At 44.3% G+C, this 17,057-nt stretch overlaps 2 protein-coding genes across 2 annotated transcripts; both read left to right on the plus strand.

Annotated features, from left to right (window-relative positions):
- The first annotated feature begins 1,851 nt into the window (after positions 1–1,851).
- ASCL3 (achaete-scute family bHLH transcription factor 3) lies at positions 1,852–3,029 on the plus strand. Its single transcript, XM_054276229.1, has one exon. The coding sequence runs from the start codon at positions 2,481–2,483 to the stop codon at positions 3,018–3,020; it is 540 nt and encodes a 179-aa protein (XP_054132204.1). The 5' UTR covers positions 1,852–2,480; the 3' UTR covers positions 3,021–3,029.
- A 2,352-nt stretch (positions 3,030–5,381) lies between these two features.
- Positions 5,382–13,242, plus strand: CUNH11orf16 (chromosome unknown C11orf16 homolog). Its single transcript, XM_054275048.1, has 5 exons — positions 5,382–5,415; positions 5,786–6,475; positions 6,914–7,089; positions 8,747–8,938; positions 12,641–13,242. The coding sequence occupies exons 1-5, from the start codon at positions 5,382–5,384 to the stop codon at positions 12,644–12,646; spliced, it is 1,098 nt and encodes a 365-aa protein (XP_054131023.1). The 3' UTR covers positions 12,647–13,242.
- Positions 13,243–17,057: the final 3,815 nt, after the last annotated feature.

Below are 17,057 nucleotides of genomic sequence, written 5' to 3' on the forward strand. Positions count from 1 at the left end.
TCCTGATTACTTTTTCAGGTAATCTGGATATGTTCAATAGCAGTTTCAAAATTTCTAGCCCTTGATGCCAAGTTTTGTTGCCATCATAGCTGTGGTGTGGGTGGGAAAGCCCAACCAGAAGGGAGCAGATCTAACTGTAAGCTACTTTGCATGTTGTCAATTGACTATAAATTGCAGCAGTCATTGACTCAGTGGAACAAGCTACATAATTCAGGTAAGAGACTTGCATGTTGCTGTATCTAGCCACAGATCTTTACTGAATATCAATGTTCCATTTGCTAACAGTATTTTCATAGCTTTTCAATGAATCCTGTTTAATGTGATCTCTTATTTAATAAGGTGTAAGAAAAAATGGAACTTTAACATCTTTTTTTTTCTTAATATCATTCAGATATTTTCATCAGGTATTCATCACTCTTTAAACAGCACATCTTGTTTCCCTGGATTTTACTTTCACCCGAAGATTGGTGAGTCTCTAGTCTAAAGGGAAAATGTTCCTAACACTTTGTGCAGGTGTGGAGACAGCAGGTAACTGTTTTATGTAACCTTGTTACACAGCAGAAATGTCACTACTAAGCAACAAATACTGCAAATATCTCTTCTTGAGGGGTTGTGTTGGTTTTGGTTTCTTCTCTGGAGTGATGTTGTGCCATAATTTTTTTTTGCTATGTAGCAGACTTTCCCTCAGTGTTTTAAAGTTGTTAGCAGCAGAAAGTTTTTAGGCAATAAGGCAGTCTTATAAGTAGAAAAGGGAAAGTTGACTGGCAGCTATTTTCATTTTATGAGGAGTGTATATTCACATATGTAAAAATATGTGAGTTTTTTGCATGCATAATAATGTGAAATGGAAGTGTGTTCATGCTTTTAGCCTACCTACAGAAGTACCTGTTTAAGATGCATGGGACTCCCACTCATGCCTAACAGCTATAAATGAATTCTTCACTCACAGGATGTCTGTTGTGAAATCTATGTGCATTAGAAAAAGAGAACTCTGCATACTGAGGCATTTTCATAGAATGTTGTGAGAACAGATCCATACCAAGTAAATATTCTCTGTGTAAATGTGGCAGGTATGAAGTCAGTAGAAAATATTACATTATCCCTATATCCTTGTGGTGGATTTGTGTTATGGAGTTGTGATTGGAACATGTGAAGCTTTGCCAGATTTCTGTGAGTGTGGAATCCAGCAGGTTCTGGTAATCCAGTTTAACGTTCAGGTGTGGTTTGCATTTTAGAGGATGCAATAGAATCTGTGCTTTGGACAGCAGTGTATGGATGTGCAAGTGGATGGTGAGTAAGAGCTTTTTGGATCAATTCTGTGTAGGCAAGTATTGGTTGCAATCTGTAAGGGTGGCTCATGGTTACTCTTTAAAAATTAGGTGGTTATTTAAAATTTATTTAAAGAAGCTGTTAGGTAACAGTCATTACATCCTCAGCAGTTAGGCTGATGTTTAGCTGTTGGAATAATGATATTGGGAAGGCACCATAATGCAGCTTCTTATAAACCACTGCAAGAGTATCTTTGTGATAAATGTGTCAGGGTGATTTGAGTGGTTAGAGCTGCTGTAATGCTGCTGTGAAGAGAGGGAGTGAGGGTAGGCCAGTCTGACTTACAGGCTTCCAGCAGGGCCCCAACAGCTGGGTGCCATCCCTTCTTTGTATTACTAGGACATGCCTTTTTCCTTTAATAAAGTGTTCGTTTCATAAATATCACATATTTAATATTTAATTCCTAGCAGTAGAATTGGTTTTAGTGTTTCATGTCTGTGTTTAATCTGCAGGTAGGTGGAGAAGGAATGTGAGGACCCAAGGAGGTGTTAGATTTAGTGGAAATTCTCTCATCTCTAAATCTTTGTATGAGTGGATGTCATACTGACAGACATGGAATTAAGATTGAAATCCATTCTCTGCACAGATTTTCCATTTTGTTAAAAATGATATATTGAATGTAATGTCCTGTGAATAGAGAGAAAAGTAATTTGTCTTTGAAGGCTCTTTGGTACGACTAGGGAGTCTTTTACTGGAATTGTAGAATCAGTTTTTCTCAGGGAGGGGAAGGGAGTGGGGAGACTGCCTCAGATGTTGGCCTGCTTTATTTGTTGTCTGTAAGTTTTGGTGGATTTGGAGCAAGCTAGACCTATGTGGAATGCATATAAGGTAGAGTCTCTTCATTTCTAAAGCTGAGGTGAAAGGAAGCTGCTTGCTCTTTCCTTTAGGAAACTTTAGTGGCTTTATATTAATATCTGTTGTGTATTAATTTAATCAGTGTGACTGACTTGCACTTTCTTGTACTCTTCAAATGGGATGTTGTCTTGTTCCACCTGATCTCCCAACATCATTCTGAAATGTCACTAATGCATTAAAAAAATCTCTTCTGGAAAATGTCAGCAAGGCCTAGAGTTGGTAAGTCCAGGTGAGTTTTTTATACTGTTCAGTGTGAGTTGTTTAAAGTACTCTGCAATTATGTGTTTCCAGGCTAAATGCAGAACCTGATGGATGGCAAAAGCTACTGTAACCTCATCTGTGCTGAGGCTCAGCACATCCAGCTGGCAAGGCCTTTCTGTGCAGACCCACTGGTCACGTTCCACGTGTACTCAGAAGCACCAAGCCAGGTCCCTTTGGCCGAAGATTTGGCATTCCTGCCTTTCATGTCAGAGCATCTCATCACAGAGACCTTCTACAGCGAGCCCTGCCCCTTGCCCTACCAAGTGCCCCACTCCAGTCTGCACAAAAGTGAGTACTCCTATGGCTCAGCTTTCATCAGGAAGAGGAACGAGAGGGAAAGGCAGCGTGTTAAGTGTGTCAATGAAGGCTATGCCAAGCTGAGGCACCACCTGCCCAAGGAGTACTTGGAGAAGCGGCTCAGCAAAGTGGAGACCCTGCGTGCTGCCATAAAATACATCAGGGACCTCCAGTCTGTGCTGTGCGCTGACTCTGGGGTGGCAGGAAAAGGTGTCACAGAGCCAAACCAGGCACCTAAAGGCACTGACAAACCAGCCCAGTTTTTGGAGACGATCTGAAGAGTTCCAAAGCCATTCCTGGCAGGAATGTAGTGGCCGCTGTGTCAATGACGTGTGTGTCCTGGCACTCCTTGGGAGCAGATCGTGGCACACGTCACTGTCAGCCCACACAAGAGCTTGAACGTTGCACATAGTTACTACACTTAGATATGAGAGGGACAACTGGCAAAATCTCAGCTGAATGACTTAAGTTAATTCATGAAAATCAGAACGGGTTTCTAAATTTGTCACCAACCTAAAAATGTGACACCTGTATGTGTGAAGTAACTGTATGTATCATCACAACCTGCATGCTTTAAAATAAAATCTCTCTACTTATGGGACTGAGATTCTCATTTTCTGTCATGTTATTGGTTTAATCTCACATGCACTTTCTTAAAATATTCACTCTAATTGCCAGTGTTTCTTTTAAAGTGCCTTTTTAAAGGTTCCAAGGAGGGTTTGTTAGATGCCAAAAGAAAGGATAATTTAGTTTAAAATGGAGAAAAATAGAGTAGGGTAGGAGCTCTCTGAAGCACAGTTGCTGAACACAGGAAGAGCATAAAGTTTTGTGAGTGCTGCTCCATCATTTTCTTATTAGTGAACATTTTAATCACATTGAAAACTTTTTGACATTGTGTAATTTCTAGTGAAAATTGGATTCTTGTACTGATGTCAGTGCCCTTAAAAATTACTAGGACTGCCTATAAAATACACAGTATAACGAGGGCTGGCAAGGTTTTGGCCATCAGCATAAAAATAAACTGCAATAAAAATTTTTTTTGGACTTTGACTGATGATGGTTGAGGTCTGGAGTGGTCTTCCCCAACCTCTCAGTCTGTTCCTCTGTACTGCTGATGGTTTCAGTAAAGTGTTACAAAATAGAACTGTATGAAGATGATGAAGAGAGTTTAGCTCATAACCAATAAAATGTCTTAACATTTCTTCTCTGTAAGGGAATCATTGGTACTAAATTCTTCTACTGACAACATGAGAGCTTGTAGGCTGTCTGTGCAGCAGAATGTACACAAAATGGTTACAGGCTTCCCACGTGATGTATCCTCCCTAACTGCCTTTATCCCACCCTGTTACATTGGTTTTATAGCAGTGAATTGAAACATGCCTAATAAAAGGCAATTAAGTATTCCAAACACCTCCTTCCCCCAAAAAACCACAAACAAAACTAACCAAACAAAAAATCAGTAAATGTCAACTTTTTGTTGTTCTTTTAAGGAGGATGTGAAAATTAGGGATCTCAGCAGAGATTAACAGGTAGGTTTCTGCATTATAATATGACATATTTTTGATAGGCACTTTGTAAGAGAGAGGTAGAATTCATTAATCCTTCCCCCTTACTGTGAAAGGAGAAAGTTGTAAAGTGATTTGACCTTGGTTTGTCTCAGCTTCAACCTTTCTGTGCACATTTCAAACATGTTGATTTATCACACCCTGTTGTGGTGAGCTTTTTTTAAAATTTTCCTTAACCTGAACTGTAACTTTGATGCTGGGTTTTACCCTGCAATCACTGAGGACACTGAGCTCTCTTAAAATTCCTTCCCTGTGGTGCAGGAGATCCATGGGGAATTGAAAATTGAGCAAATGTGTGGCAGTCAAATGGTCCCCTCTGAAGTCACGTTCTGCTGGGTTTTAACCAGTCAGCTCAGGGTGCCCAGTCCTGGCAGTAACAGCTCTGGAAACCTCCATAGCAACTGGGAAACACTGGCAGCAAAAGGCTCCCTGTGTAACAGGAAAAAGGGTGGCATTTCTGCATTCAGACTAAATCCAAATGGTGTGTTGTTACCAATAGCAGGTAAGTCTGAAATACTGCTGTGCCTTTGTCAATGCACTGTTGTGTGTACAAACAGGGGTGTTAAAATGTGCTTTAATGTAGAAGTGATAGTTGCCTTTCTTTGCAAAGTATTACTGATTCCATCTTGTTTTGGTTTATAACAGCAGTTTGTGCAGTCATGAAATAAATTGATGTATTGTGCTGATTTCCTGACTTAAATATGAATTTTGCAGAGTTAATCCACTCTTCTTGCTGGGTTTACTGTGTTAGTTATCTGAAATTATGTATCTATCTGAGAGTCTCCATAAAAAAGATTTCCGGTTCATATTTCTTAGATAAGACACAAAATATCATCTAAACACAAGTGCTTAAACTGCATCTTGTAAAATAAATTAAACATTTAAATTTTATAGGTTGTTGAGTGACCCTAAGGAAGTTGTGACCCATAAAAATGTCATCATCTGTGTCCATGGGTGTAGCTGGGACAAGGCTGTGGCTGCCATGTGCAGGACTGTGGCCTTTTCATGACAGATACAAGTGAGACAACTTCCAGGAAGCATTCATCTGAGCTTAAATGCTCACATTTGTACCAAATGGTACATCTGGGGGTGATTTTATCAGCCAGACGTAGGAGATTTCAGCAGCTCATTCATTTTTCCTGTGTCTGACAGTCAAGCTCCACTGACTTACCAAAATACTATTCTCAGAGCAGTACTGCTAAATTTGGCAGCAACAACAGAAATTACTGTCATCTTGTTCTGTTTTCTTGTTCATGTAAAACTGTACTGTTTTCTTGTTCCTCTGATGACAAACTGGGAGGAAAGATGCTGCCAGGCCTGTTGGTTTAGTGATGGTGTCCAGGCTGCCCACTCACCTCTGTGACACTGTGGTGAGGTGTTAGAGAGGGGCAAGAGTTGATCCTGCCTCTTGACAGGAGCAGAAAGTGCATGAAGCTGCAAAGCCTGATCTGTCTGTGTGTACTGCCCAGCTGCTTAAGGCTGCTTGCTGTTTCTCTTAACAGCCTCAGAAGATGAGGAAATCACAGTCCAGTTCTGGAATGACAAGCAAGTGAAAGTCCCCCGTGGTGTGGCTCTGTGGATCCCTCCCAGCCTGTGGGAGAGGATTGTGGAGATGATGCACATGCCCTTCACCAGCAGGGTGAAGCCCAGACCAAGCCAGGACTCTGACTCTTGCATTTTTCCCTGCAGTCCTAAAGCAGCCCTAATTCCTGTTTGTGCTCTGTGTAGCCTTGCCAAGCACTGCTTGCTCTGCTCTCCCTGCTGGCCACATTTCCACCACCACTGTGCTGGTGGAATCTGCTGCTCACCAGCCTGGGCAAGGTGCATCTGCTGCTGCCATCCCTGTGCTGCTGCCTGGTGGCCTCTTCCCTCCAGGTCTCTGGTCTTTCAGGACAAAGCTGAAGAGGCAGAGTCCAGCATTGAGCTCTCTCCAGGCCTTCTAGAACTGAAAGGCACAAAACAAGGAGAAGCTGCACCTGTGGCAACATCCTTTTCCTCTTCTGATCCAGAGAGGGACCTGAAGCCATCCCCCACTAAGGGTACTGTGGGGGACAGTGCTGTTAACACAGGCTCCACCCATCTTGAAAAGCCCAGGCTGAGGAATTCTGCCAGACCTGAGGAGGAATACTGGAAAAGAAGCCACCACAAGTCCCATTCCAGTAATTCAGGTACCTTCAATCAGCCCCACAGGGAAGCAGCTGTCAGAGGGAACAAAACCAAAAGTCTTCTGGGCAGGGCAGTCACTTTGCCTGCAGATTATTGGTATTAATACTGTAAATTTGCATATCAGAGTCTGATACAATTCTTCCCCCTCCCCAGTATTTCTGCTGCCTCATCTGGCTCTTCTTTTCCATGGGTCACTCTTCCCATGGAAAACTACCAGAACAATTATTTTCATTGGAAGCCAGATATTCCTCTCTGTTTCCTGTCATTTTCCTATGCCTTTTATGATGCTAACATCTTCATTAACCTGCATAGCTCAGCCATTCAGAATAACCTGAAAGAATTCCTTTCAGACCTAAAGTGCATTTTTGTCTCTTCTGAAATGACTGTTTCTCAATTTCAGTTCTGGTTTCACTCTTAGACACAATTTTACTCCTTCCCAGGATCTGGAAGTTGTACAAAGGACCAGCTGGAATCCAAAGCCATCTCCACTGGGGACATGCCCAGTGTGGCCCCAGCTCAGCAGAGTGCAACGTTTGAAACCACTGAGCAGACTCCCAGAGGGCAACTCACACTGAAAACAATCCTAAGAGACCAACATTTCAAGCCATCATTGAGGGTAAGATAGTCTGTATTAATTCTGTGGTTACATAAGCAGGAGGTTTGTTTGAATGAAAAAAATATTCTTATAAATGGTTTGGAACCTGGCAAGAAAAAGACATTGTTTGTAACTGCTTCCTGAGGCCATCCACCAGTTTTGTGATAGGGAGGAAAGTTGTCCACTAATGAAACCAAACAAAAAATCCCCAAACCTTAAGAAAGGGCTGGAGCTATGTGGTAAAATGGAAACAATTGTCAGTAGCCATGTGAGCATTCAGTAATGCAGATTTCAATTCAGAAACCTGCCAAATGCCCATTGACACCTACCCAAAGAAGTCCTGTGTTAAATCCACGGAAAGGTGCTGAGCTCTGCCTATCAAATTGTGATAGTCACAATTTCTGTCTCTGAGAGATAAAAGCAGATTCTTTGGTAAACAGTCTTTGCTGAGTTTCTTCTCTCCCTCAGTGGAGGCAAGCAGTTTAAACAGCACATTCCTGCTGTGAAGCTGGGGGATTCAGAGCAAGCAAACTGTGTCACAGCTAGGAACAGCACCACTACCCTGGTTTTTAGGCCTGGTTTCCCTCATGCTTTAGAAAAACTTGAAAAAAATTAAGAACATGAATGCTAAAAAAAGCAAACCGAGAAATGAGGAAGAAAAAACTTATAGGAAGAAGGGAAAGATGAAAGAGAATGTCAGGATGAATAGAAACAGTGCTCTGCACAAGAGCATCAGGGTAGAATGAATATATTATATTCATGAAATCAAATATTAGCTTCTCTGTACCTTCATTCTCTTGCTACTGTGAGCTGACTGCAAAGTAAAACTTCAAATGTTCTAAACTTGCATGGTTAGAGATGAATCCACTAATAACATGTCTTGGTGAACAGAGAATATACAGGAGTACATCTTGTATTCTCACAACTGTACTCATTCATTTTAAGGAGATGCCAGCTTATCAACTGTATGGTTCCTACTTTCTATTTCTATTCTACTTTATTGGTTAAATAATCATAGTTACATAACCACACACCTTTGTAATTGATTTCCTAGGAATTTTCAGGCCAGTGTGGAGCTCCAGGCAGGCATGCTCTATGTAAGCAGTGTCAGAGCTGTGCACTGAAGTGACATGAGTTGCCTTTTGGTAAAACTTATAAGAAAGCAGAATTGTTTCATTCCAGCCCCAAAGCAGCAGCATGAATCACAGCAGTGGATGCAACGTGGCAATACAGGGTATAATGACAGAATTTCATTCCTGTAAAACAACCCCTTGGTGATTTTAGACCCAGAAGATCCAGTGCTACTCTGAGATAGCTGAGGCAGTTTTATCACATGCTGCAGGCTGCATCAGAAGTGGTTTGCAGCACACAAGTGGAGTGGGAGGAAAGGCTTCCCAGAGGTGCTGTCTGGGGGGCTGATGTCCCCTCACTGCAGTCAACAAAATCCTCCTGACTTCTGAAGTAGAAAAGTTTTTAATCAAAGCCTAGCAGCTTCTGAAAATCCTTTGGTCTTGCTGTCCTATTGTGTGTTTCAGCAGTAAAGTTTGTGCCAGCCCAGAAAATAGACCAGTATTGAAGCTGTGTGAGGCACAGGTACAGCCAGCAAAGCAGCAGTTAACAAAGACACTGATGTTTTTTTTAGACCAGACTTCTGAGGGATTTGTTTTCTGTCTTCCAGGAAGGCTTTGCAGCATCAGAACAAAGATACAAAGCAGCATCTGATGATAAATGTGAAGCCACTTGTGTTGGAGATGACAAACCTGATGTTACAGACCCTGTCAGAGCTCACTTGCAGCAAAGCAGAGAGAGACATGATCAACCAGAATTCAGTACATGTACAACTGATCAAGTTCAGGGGCTGACATTTCAGGTAAACTGCTTCTACTCTATCAGTGTTATATTTTTTAAACAAATTAAGTTCTGCTTCAGGTACTGTCTCAGTAGAATATCTTTATGGATGACTATATAATTTTAATAAGTGAGAAACTCTGCTGCCACCCACATTAAACTTGAGCATCCTCATTCTTTATTCCAGAGTGCTACAGTAAATTCCTAACTATTTGGACTTGACTTTACAACTCTGGAGAGATCAGATGAGCTAGTAGGAGCACTAAAAGCCTGAACAGATGCACACCAAGAATCCAATAAACCTCTCATTTGTCTACAGCTCTCTGGGGTGAGCCACAGAAATTCATCAAAGCAATTTCTGTTTGTAGAAAGCCAGGAGGAATGGAGAAACAATACAACCTGACAGATGAAAGATTTTTTTGGGGATTAAAGCACAAGCAAAAGTAGCCAGAGGCTAAAGGACCTGCTACTGTAGATACAAACAACAAAATTAGCATTCAAGCCACTGATTTTTGTATTCTGATGAAAATGAATGGAAACCTTAATAGTATCAGCTACAGAAAGATGACAGATCCCATCACTAATTCTAAACATGGAATCTGGTCCTTTGGCAAAGTTAAGCATCCAGGGAGTTTTGTAAGTGGGACTGCTCGTGTTTAAAGCATATGAACTTGGACATAAGCTGCAGTGTGCAGTTGCTCAGCAGTAACTTGGATAATTTAGGTTACCCCACAACCCTCAGAAAAGAGGTTTAGTGTAGTCTGCAAGGAGACAGGACCTGAATCAATAGCTCATGTGCCTAGACTGAGCACCTGACACATATTTCAGCACATTTCTGAGCTGGGGTTCTAGGTAGGGAATTTAATTTGCATTTCATTTCTTTACCAGACTAGCAACAGTACAGACAGGAGAGTGGCTTGTGAGCCAGCTGCTCCAAAATCAGTGCCAGCCTACAGAAGCCAATGTACACCCATATTCACACCACATGGATCGTGCTCTCTGGTCAACACTGTGACATGGGGGTTCTCTCTGAGGATGATACAAAAGAAGCTGTCATCACAAAGGCTTGATCATATATTTTATTTCACTGATTGTATCTTTAATTGTTTGGAGCAGAAGAATCTGGAATTACACAGTCACATAATTGGATTTAAAAGGCACACAATGTACAAATATTTATAAAAATCAATGTACAAAGTGGGCTGCATATAATTGCATTAACTGGAAAACAAATATACAGGCCATAAAAATGGAGTCCCAGAGAGGAAGCTACTGTTAAAGTGCTAACAAGAAAAAGATATTTATAGCTCATTACACACATTAAAAAGAGCCTCATGTTTTATTCCTGCTATTGCCAGGAAACAACAAATATCACAGGACAAAAGTTAAATCAACACTTTGTCCTGCATTGACATCTACTACGTGGGTTTGTTCCACCATGTCTTCTGAGATTGCTGTGATAGAATAGATGCCAGGAGAAACTTCAATGTAGAAATCTTTCGAATGTCTTCTGGGCTTTAAGAAAAAAAAAAAACAAACCAAAACAAAAAAGTTATTGGTTAGTTATCTCAGATTTCCCCCCCAAAAAATTAATTTGTATTTGGGTAAAAAAATTACATTTCAGCTGCTATATTAATATACTAAGATTTTTCTAAATATATGGAAGGCAGTGCAAACAAAACTTTAAAAACGTCTCTGTCAGTATAAAAATTAGCAAGTGCCATACTCAAAGTATTCCAGCAAATGTTTCAATTGGTGGAAATAATCACTGTGCTGTAATTCACATCTTACAAAACTCAAATTTACCAACGTAGACAGTTCTGAACATAAACCTGGGAATTCCTGTTCCCTACGCCAAAGGTGCTCTCACTAATTAATAGTGTGGTACAGATTCAATGTTTCTCATCTTTTCTGGCTTGGAAGTTCCTGAAATTGATTTCTGAGGTGTTGGGCTTTGAAAAATAAAACCAGTTTTCTTCTCCTTGATAAACAGGGGTCTTCAGAGCCTGTGGGAGGGCCAAGTACAAGAAACAATCTGGTTTCTAACTAATTGTGCAAGTCTCTGTATGGCCATTTGACTGCCTATACATATATTATGATTGTCAATCTGCTGTGCCATCAAGGTCTCCAGATCTGTTCACAATTTGTAACCAGCTTTATTCAAAATGATAAAAGAAATGCTAGCAAATGCCTCCACTTAAAACCAAAGTATTCTACACACTTACCCTTTGCTGGCAAGTTTGAGCTTGGCTGGGTTCTACAGTACCTTCAGTCTCCTGGAAAGAAAAAGAGAATTATTTTTTAATAATGCAGCATACAGTGCAAACCCAGGCCAAGAGAGGGGAAGCTTTAGGTGCACAGAAGGATGGATAGGACACTGATAGGTGCCACAAGAAGTGACTGTGCCTTCCCCCAGCCCAACACAGGCTTGGATCAGTCCAGGTGTTTTTATGTCACTTTTCAGCAAAACCAGAAGTTCCTACTTACCTCTTCCTCTGTGGGATCCATCTTTCTTTCTACTGACTTGCCATGGTATTTGCAGAAGTGTCTGATTTCATTCTCTTTGCACTTGTTGGTTGCCATGGACCTGTAGCACTTCTGGACAGCAAGAGAAACAGAAAATATCATGTGGGAGGTGCAGAGCCACTGCAGATTTACAATTGAAAGTAGAACTACACAAGTAGTTCTACACACTACTGATGCTATGTACTAATTGGCTGGTTTGTTCTCTGTGGGGGTGAAAACAAAGCCTGTACCTCCAAAGGCCACCTGCCTCTGCTGCAGGACTCTCAGGCAGGCCTGACTTTGTGTTCCTAACACAATATGGAAGGCAGGGACTCTGACAACCCAGAACTGAATGAAAATGGCAGAAGGAATAAATAGTCTGGAAATGCCTGCCTGGTCAAGAAAAGCCCTGGTGGAAGAAGGCATGGTTTATGGGTCCTTAAGAGGACATGTATGCAAGCCAGGTGCTCTGCAAGCCAGTCAGTGAAGGTGGGTTCTGCAGGCCATGTGCAGCAGCAGTGCTCTAAAAGCAGAATATGTTAATATTGAAAAATAAATCAGTAAAGGAGCTGAAGTGTCTTCAAGGCTGGTACCATTTCCACAGCAGTTTTGGGAAGTGCATTAAGCACACAGCAGCCTTCATCTGGTTGCACTGCAAATGTGCTGGCATCTTCCCCACTGCAAGTTAAACTCTTGAGTACAGTTCTGCTGCCATCTGTTGTCAGCACAGAACTCCTACCAAGGTTACCTTTTTGATCACAGGGGCCAAAAAGATCCAAAATATCTCTTATTTCACAGGTTTTTCTCTTGTCCCTGACTGTCAAGACTAAATGTAACAAAATTAAGGCAAATAGGAATTCTTATTTCCTTTATTCCTTGAGCTTGTGCACAAATCAACAGATCTGGTTGCTTGTACTGCAGTTTTTGTGAAGCTACAAAATATATCAGATGCTCTGACCTGGTGCATAATGCTTCACCGAGCATCTCTTACATGATGGCACAGAGCAAAGAAATGAAATCCAACTTTTGGTGAGAAATGGGTAAATTTTGATCCCTTAGCAACCCCAAACATCTCATCTTAAACTACAGATTTAATTGCTTGCATTCAAGTGCCTAAATGGTTGTGTTCAGCTGTGGATTTTTATTTGCACTTTGTAAAATTTACCCATGAACTTATGGTCTGACATTTCCCCCCTTTTATGACTCTTCTTCTCTACAGAGATGACTGAAGCAGTACTGTCTTGGCTGATGCATAAATGTGGAAGTCATCCATTGCTTGTTCCAATTTTAATACTCTTAACAGGGCACAAGATAGACCCAAAGTATAATTTAGGTTGGGAGACACCCTTAGCATCATAGAGTCCAACTGCAAACCCAGCACTGCCAAGTCACTGATAAGGATCAGCCTCACTACACTGTTGTCTTGTGTAAAATCTGTTCTGCCCCAGTTGTTCTAGGATCAACTGCTTACTGTGTGTGTAGTGTTTTGAAATTATAAAGGAGTTGCTTAAGAGCTAATTGCTTGGTGTGCTGGAGTACTGTTTTCTCTAATTTAATTGCAGACTTGGGCTCTGTATTAGCCCTGCAGCAGTGAGCTCCCTGCTGAGTTGGGATAACAGACCCCTAGGGGCACAAACTGAATGGAATCCTCAGAGTTCAGTGCAGGAGCTGGGCTGCAGGGCTGTGCTCACAGTGGGGGCTGGCAGAGGGTGGCTCCAGTCTGCCCCTGTCACCCAGCAGAGCAGGGACACCTGCCAGCCAGAGCACAGTGGAGCTGAGCACCTGCACACAAACCTCTCCATTTCTGCTCAGCACACACAGAGAGCTGAGCCCACACTCCTCACCCAGGAGCACCATCCCAAATCCAGTTTGGCCTGGTTTTGTCTGGGATACAGCAAGTTTTCCTCCTAGCAGTTGGCAGAGTGCTGTGTTTTGGAGTTAGCAGAGTACAGTGTTGATAACAAAGTGGTGTTTTGGTTATTGCTGAGCAGTGCTCACCCTAAGCCAAGGGCTGCTCTCATGCTCTGCCAGTGGGGAGCTGCACAAAAAGCTGGGAGGCAGCAGGGCTGTGACAGCTGAGCCGAGCTAGCCAAAGGGAAATTCCACACCATAGAATGTCATGTATATAAACAGGGAGAGTTGTCTGACTGCTGCCTGGGCGCTGGTCAGTGAGTGGTGAGCAACTCTATTGCGCATTACTTGTTCTTCTTGGGGTTTATTTCCCTCTCCCCTTTTCATCACAATTATTACTGTTATTATAATTTGTATTTTCATATTTTACTTTGTTTTAATTAGTAAACTGTTCTTATCTCAACCCACGAGTGTTATTTTCTCCAAAGTCACTTCTCCATCCTGCCAGGGGAGGGGAGCAGGGAGGGAGTGAGCTGTATTGTACTTAGTTGCTGGTGGAATCAAATCACAACAGCAACACTAAATTCAAAACAAACACAGGACACAAAGCATCTCTGCACTTGAGATTCCAACTCTCCCTTATTTCCAGCACCCAGACCAGGGTATCTATCAGCCAGCAGGAGTGGCTCACGTTCCCCTGATAACAACACCAGGTCACTATGTCACAAGGCCATTTCCCAGCAGAGATACTTTGGGGCACTGGAAACATTCCATACCTTGTGACACAATGTATTTTGTGATGCCACCTGACATTTTTGTCTCTCTAACCATACCGCGTTTCCACCAAGAAATGGAGAAACCTTCTGCTAAAATCTGTACCAGGCTACCGGTACTGTCTATAGAAAATGCAATAGTGGTGTTTATCAGCCAGGGTGGAACCAGGACAACACCGCTGAGCTGTGCCCTGCCACATGGTGCTCAATGCCCCAAACTTCCTCATCTCGGCCGGCACCCCGGGCTCGCTGCCGAGCCCCTGCCATGCCACGAGCAAACCTGAAGCCCGATTTCTGCAGTACAGGCAGCGAGGCCTCCGGCAGGCACATCCTGAGCGTTCCCCTGCGGGCGGCTCCGGGGCTGGCCCTCACCTCGCATTCCTTTGAGACTCCTCTCATCAAATTCACAATCGAAGCGAACGCTGCATTGAGGCGTTCCCGGTCCTGGTCCTGCAACGAGAGACATTCCCGGTCACCCAGCGTGCCGCCGGTCGCTTAGATCCACAGGGCGGCAGGCACGGAGCCGCAGAGCCCTCGGGGGCACCGGGCGGCCCGTACGGAGCTGTATCTCCGTGATCTCCCGGTCTCTGTCTGTATCTGTGTGTGTGCGTGTCCCGAGTGCGCGCACGGCACTGACCAGGACCGGGCCCGGGCGCGGAGCCGCGCCCGCCGCGCGCCGCCGCGCCCGCTCCAGCACCTCGCGCGCCACCGCCATCCCGCCCAGCGCCGCCGCCGCACTGCGCACGCGCCGCCCCGCCCTCAGCCCCGCCCGGGGGGCACCGGGGGCGGCCCCCGCCGGGATGTGGCCCCTCGGCGGGCTCGGGGCGCTTTGTTTGTCCCTCACGCTCACTCCCTGCCCTGTGGTAACGCAGGAGAGGGGCACCCAGGCAGGCTTTCCCGGAGAGGGTCAGCGAGGTGCCCGCGGATGCTGCCCCCCGGATGTCGCCGCCGTGCGACAGCGGGGCAGAGCCCACAAAAGCCGGAGCCCCGCCGTGGCCCCTGGTCTCTAGAGGGAAGCGGCGCTCCCCGATGGTTTTTGGTTAAAGTTGCGCGGTATGAGCTCCCGGTGCCGGTAGGGGGCGATGGCCGGCCGAGGGACGCGGTGCGGGTCACGGCCGGGCCGCACAGCCCCGGCATCACTGCCGAGGCAAAGCCCGCTGGCGGGGGCGGTGAGGGAACCGCAGCGCTGGGCCCCGCCAGCAGCACTGCCGAGCAAACCGGCCCTGTCCCCGGAGCAGCACTGCCGAGCAAACCGGCCCTGTCCCCAGTGCAGCATTGCCGAGCAAACCGGCCCTGTCCCGGTCTGTCCCAACAGGGCACTGCCGGGCTCCGGTCACCGCTCGGAGTTACCGGAGCGGCTCGGGAAGTGGCTGTGGCTGCGTGGGAGCAGGGAGCCTTCGCTATCCTCGTGTGCACCGTGGTGACAGTAGTAAGGAAAAATAAGCATAAACAAAATAAGCATTTAAGTCCCATATGGCCCAGGTTAACATGAGGCCCCGATCCTTCAAGTCCTTCATTCTTGTTGAGAGCTTTGCTAGCTGTAATCTCTCTGACAAGCAAGAAAAATAATCCTCTCCTAGTTTACATTTTATTGTCATCTCCTAGTTGCTTAAGCAGAGCAGCAGCCAGCCCCCGCAGTAAACAAACCCTTCACAGGCTGCTTGCTCATTAAGACATTGAAAGCCCCCATTCAGTGCTCAAATCCAGCTTAATTTTGAGTTTGGTCTCCTGTACTCAAAAGAAAATTTAGGCAAGCTGCTGGAGTGCTTGAGGTCTGCGGAACTGAATGCAACATAAAGGGTGGGGGCGAGAAAAATAATATTTGATAAAAGCAATGTTAGTGTGTTTGATGTGGTGGAGAAGCAGCCAGAACAGACTGCTTCCTGCTTAATTGGAAGTTGAATGTCCTAGCATCATGCCTTGTTAGCAATGGTCTCCTGGAGAGGTGAGTGGGTTTGCTATGTTGCTGCTCTTGTGAAATAGACTTGGAAAGGCCCTCCTATGTCGTTTTCATAACATGCAGAGAAAACTGATAATTTTTTCTTCCTGCCAGGTACTTGCAGCAGTAGCTTGTTGTTCAGGAGGTAAATTATTCCTGTTGTGTTGAAATTTAAACTCCCACTATTTTTTGATGTTTGGTGACACAGTACTCCTTTGCAGCTGAGTAAATACAAGAAGGCTGACAGCTGAAATAGCTTTTGCTTTGAAACACACATTCACATCAGAATCCAGATGAGAGTTACCCTTATTTCCTGTACATTCATTCTTTTGAAATATAATGGAGGTTTGTGAAATGCTGGGCATTTCCACCAGATTCCTTGTTGTGTGGGTTGATGGATGAGGATATCTGAAGACAATGTATTTCATTTTGCTGGTGAGGTGGCAAAAGCCAGGAATAGTTTATCCTGAACACTTGGTTCTGGGTTCAGGGAAGCATCCTTGAGTAGGAAAGCTCATAAGCATTTGCCTGATGCTATTTTGCTTCCATTTAAGTCAAAGGAAAGAAAGTCAGAAAATGCTTAAAAGTTCCAGAAATGCTAGAATTTGTATTTCAAATTGCAGAATACATGCTGCTCTTTGTTTTAATTCTGTACCTAGAATCATTTGGTTAATCTGTTGTGAAGTCACTTGTCTTATCAATGCCGACATAACACTTCAAGATCTAGGAGCAGTCTCTGTATTTTGCAATACTCATGGTCCTGTTAAGAGCTAGCATCCTGCCTCTTCTGTATTATTTTATATCAACAGTTTTGGGTGGGTTTCTCATCTGCCAAACCATCGGAAGCCGTGGACACGTGTGCGAGGGAGGTGGCCCGCACAGACAAAGCCACGCAGGGGCTTTTTTGCCCCCAGGTACGCGATGCCCTGGGGAGCCCTGGCCAGCGAGCGGGACACCTCGGGCTGCGCTGCGCAGGGAGCTGAGCGTTCCGCATTGCTGCCAGGAGCTGCTCCGGGGGCTGCATCGGAACCCGGGCACCCGGCACGAATAGTTCAGAGTCACTCCGCTCCTCC

Source organism: Melozone crissalis, unplaced genomic scaffold, assembly GCF_028551555.1.
Source record: "Melozone crissalis strain CALT ecotype California unplaced genomic scaffold, PUWL_Pcris_2 ptg000018l_1, whole genome shotgun sequence".
NCBI classification, from domain to species: domain Eukaryota; kingdom Metazoa; phylum Chordata; class Aves; order Passeriformes; family Passerellidae; genus Melozone; species Melozone crissalis.

Excerpts from the sequence above, each read along its gene's own strand:
- ASCL3 (XM_054276229.1), top strand. The coding sequence starts at position 2,481 with ATGCAGAACCTGATGGATGGCAAAAGCTACTGTAACCTCATCTGTGCT.
- CUNH11orf16 (XM_054275048.1), top strand. The coding sequence starts at position 5,382 with ATGGTACATCTGGGGGTGATTTTATCAGCCAGAC. Across the intron at positions 5,416-5,785 it reads GGTGATTTTATCAGCCAGAC|GCTGCTTGCTGTTTCTCTTA; the intron begins GTAGGAGATTTC and ends CAGCTGCTTAAG. Across the intron at positions 7,090-8,746 it reads ATTTCAAGCCATCATTGAGG|GAAGGCTTTGCAGCATCAGA; the intron begins GTAAGATAGTCT and ends TCTGTCTTCCAG.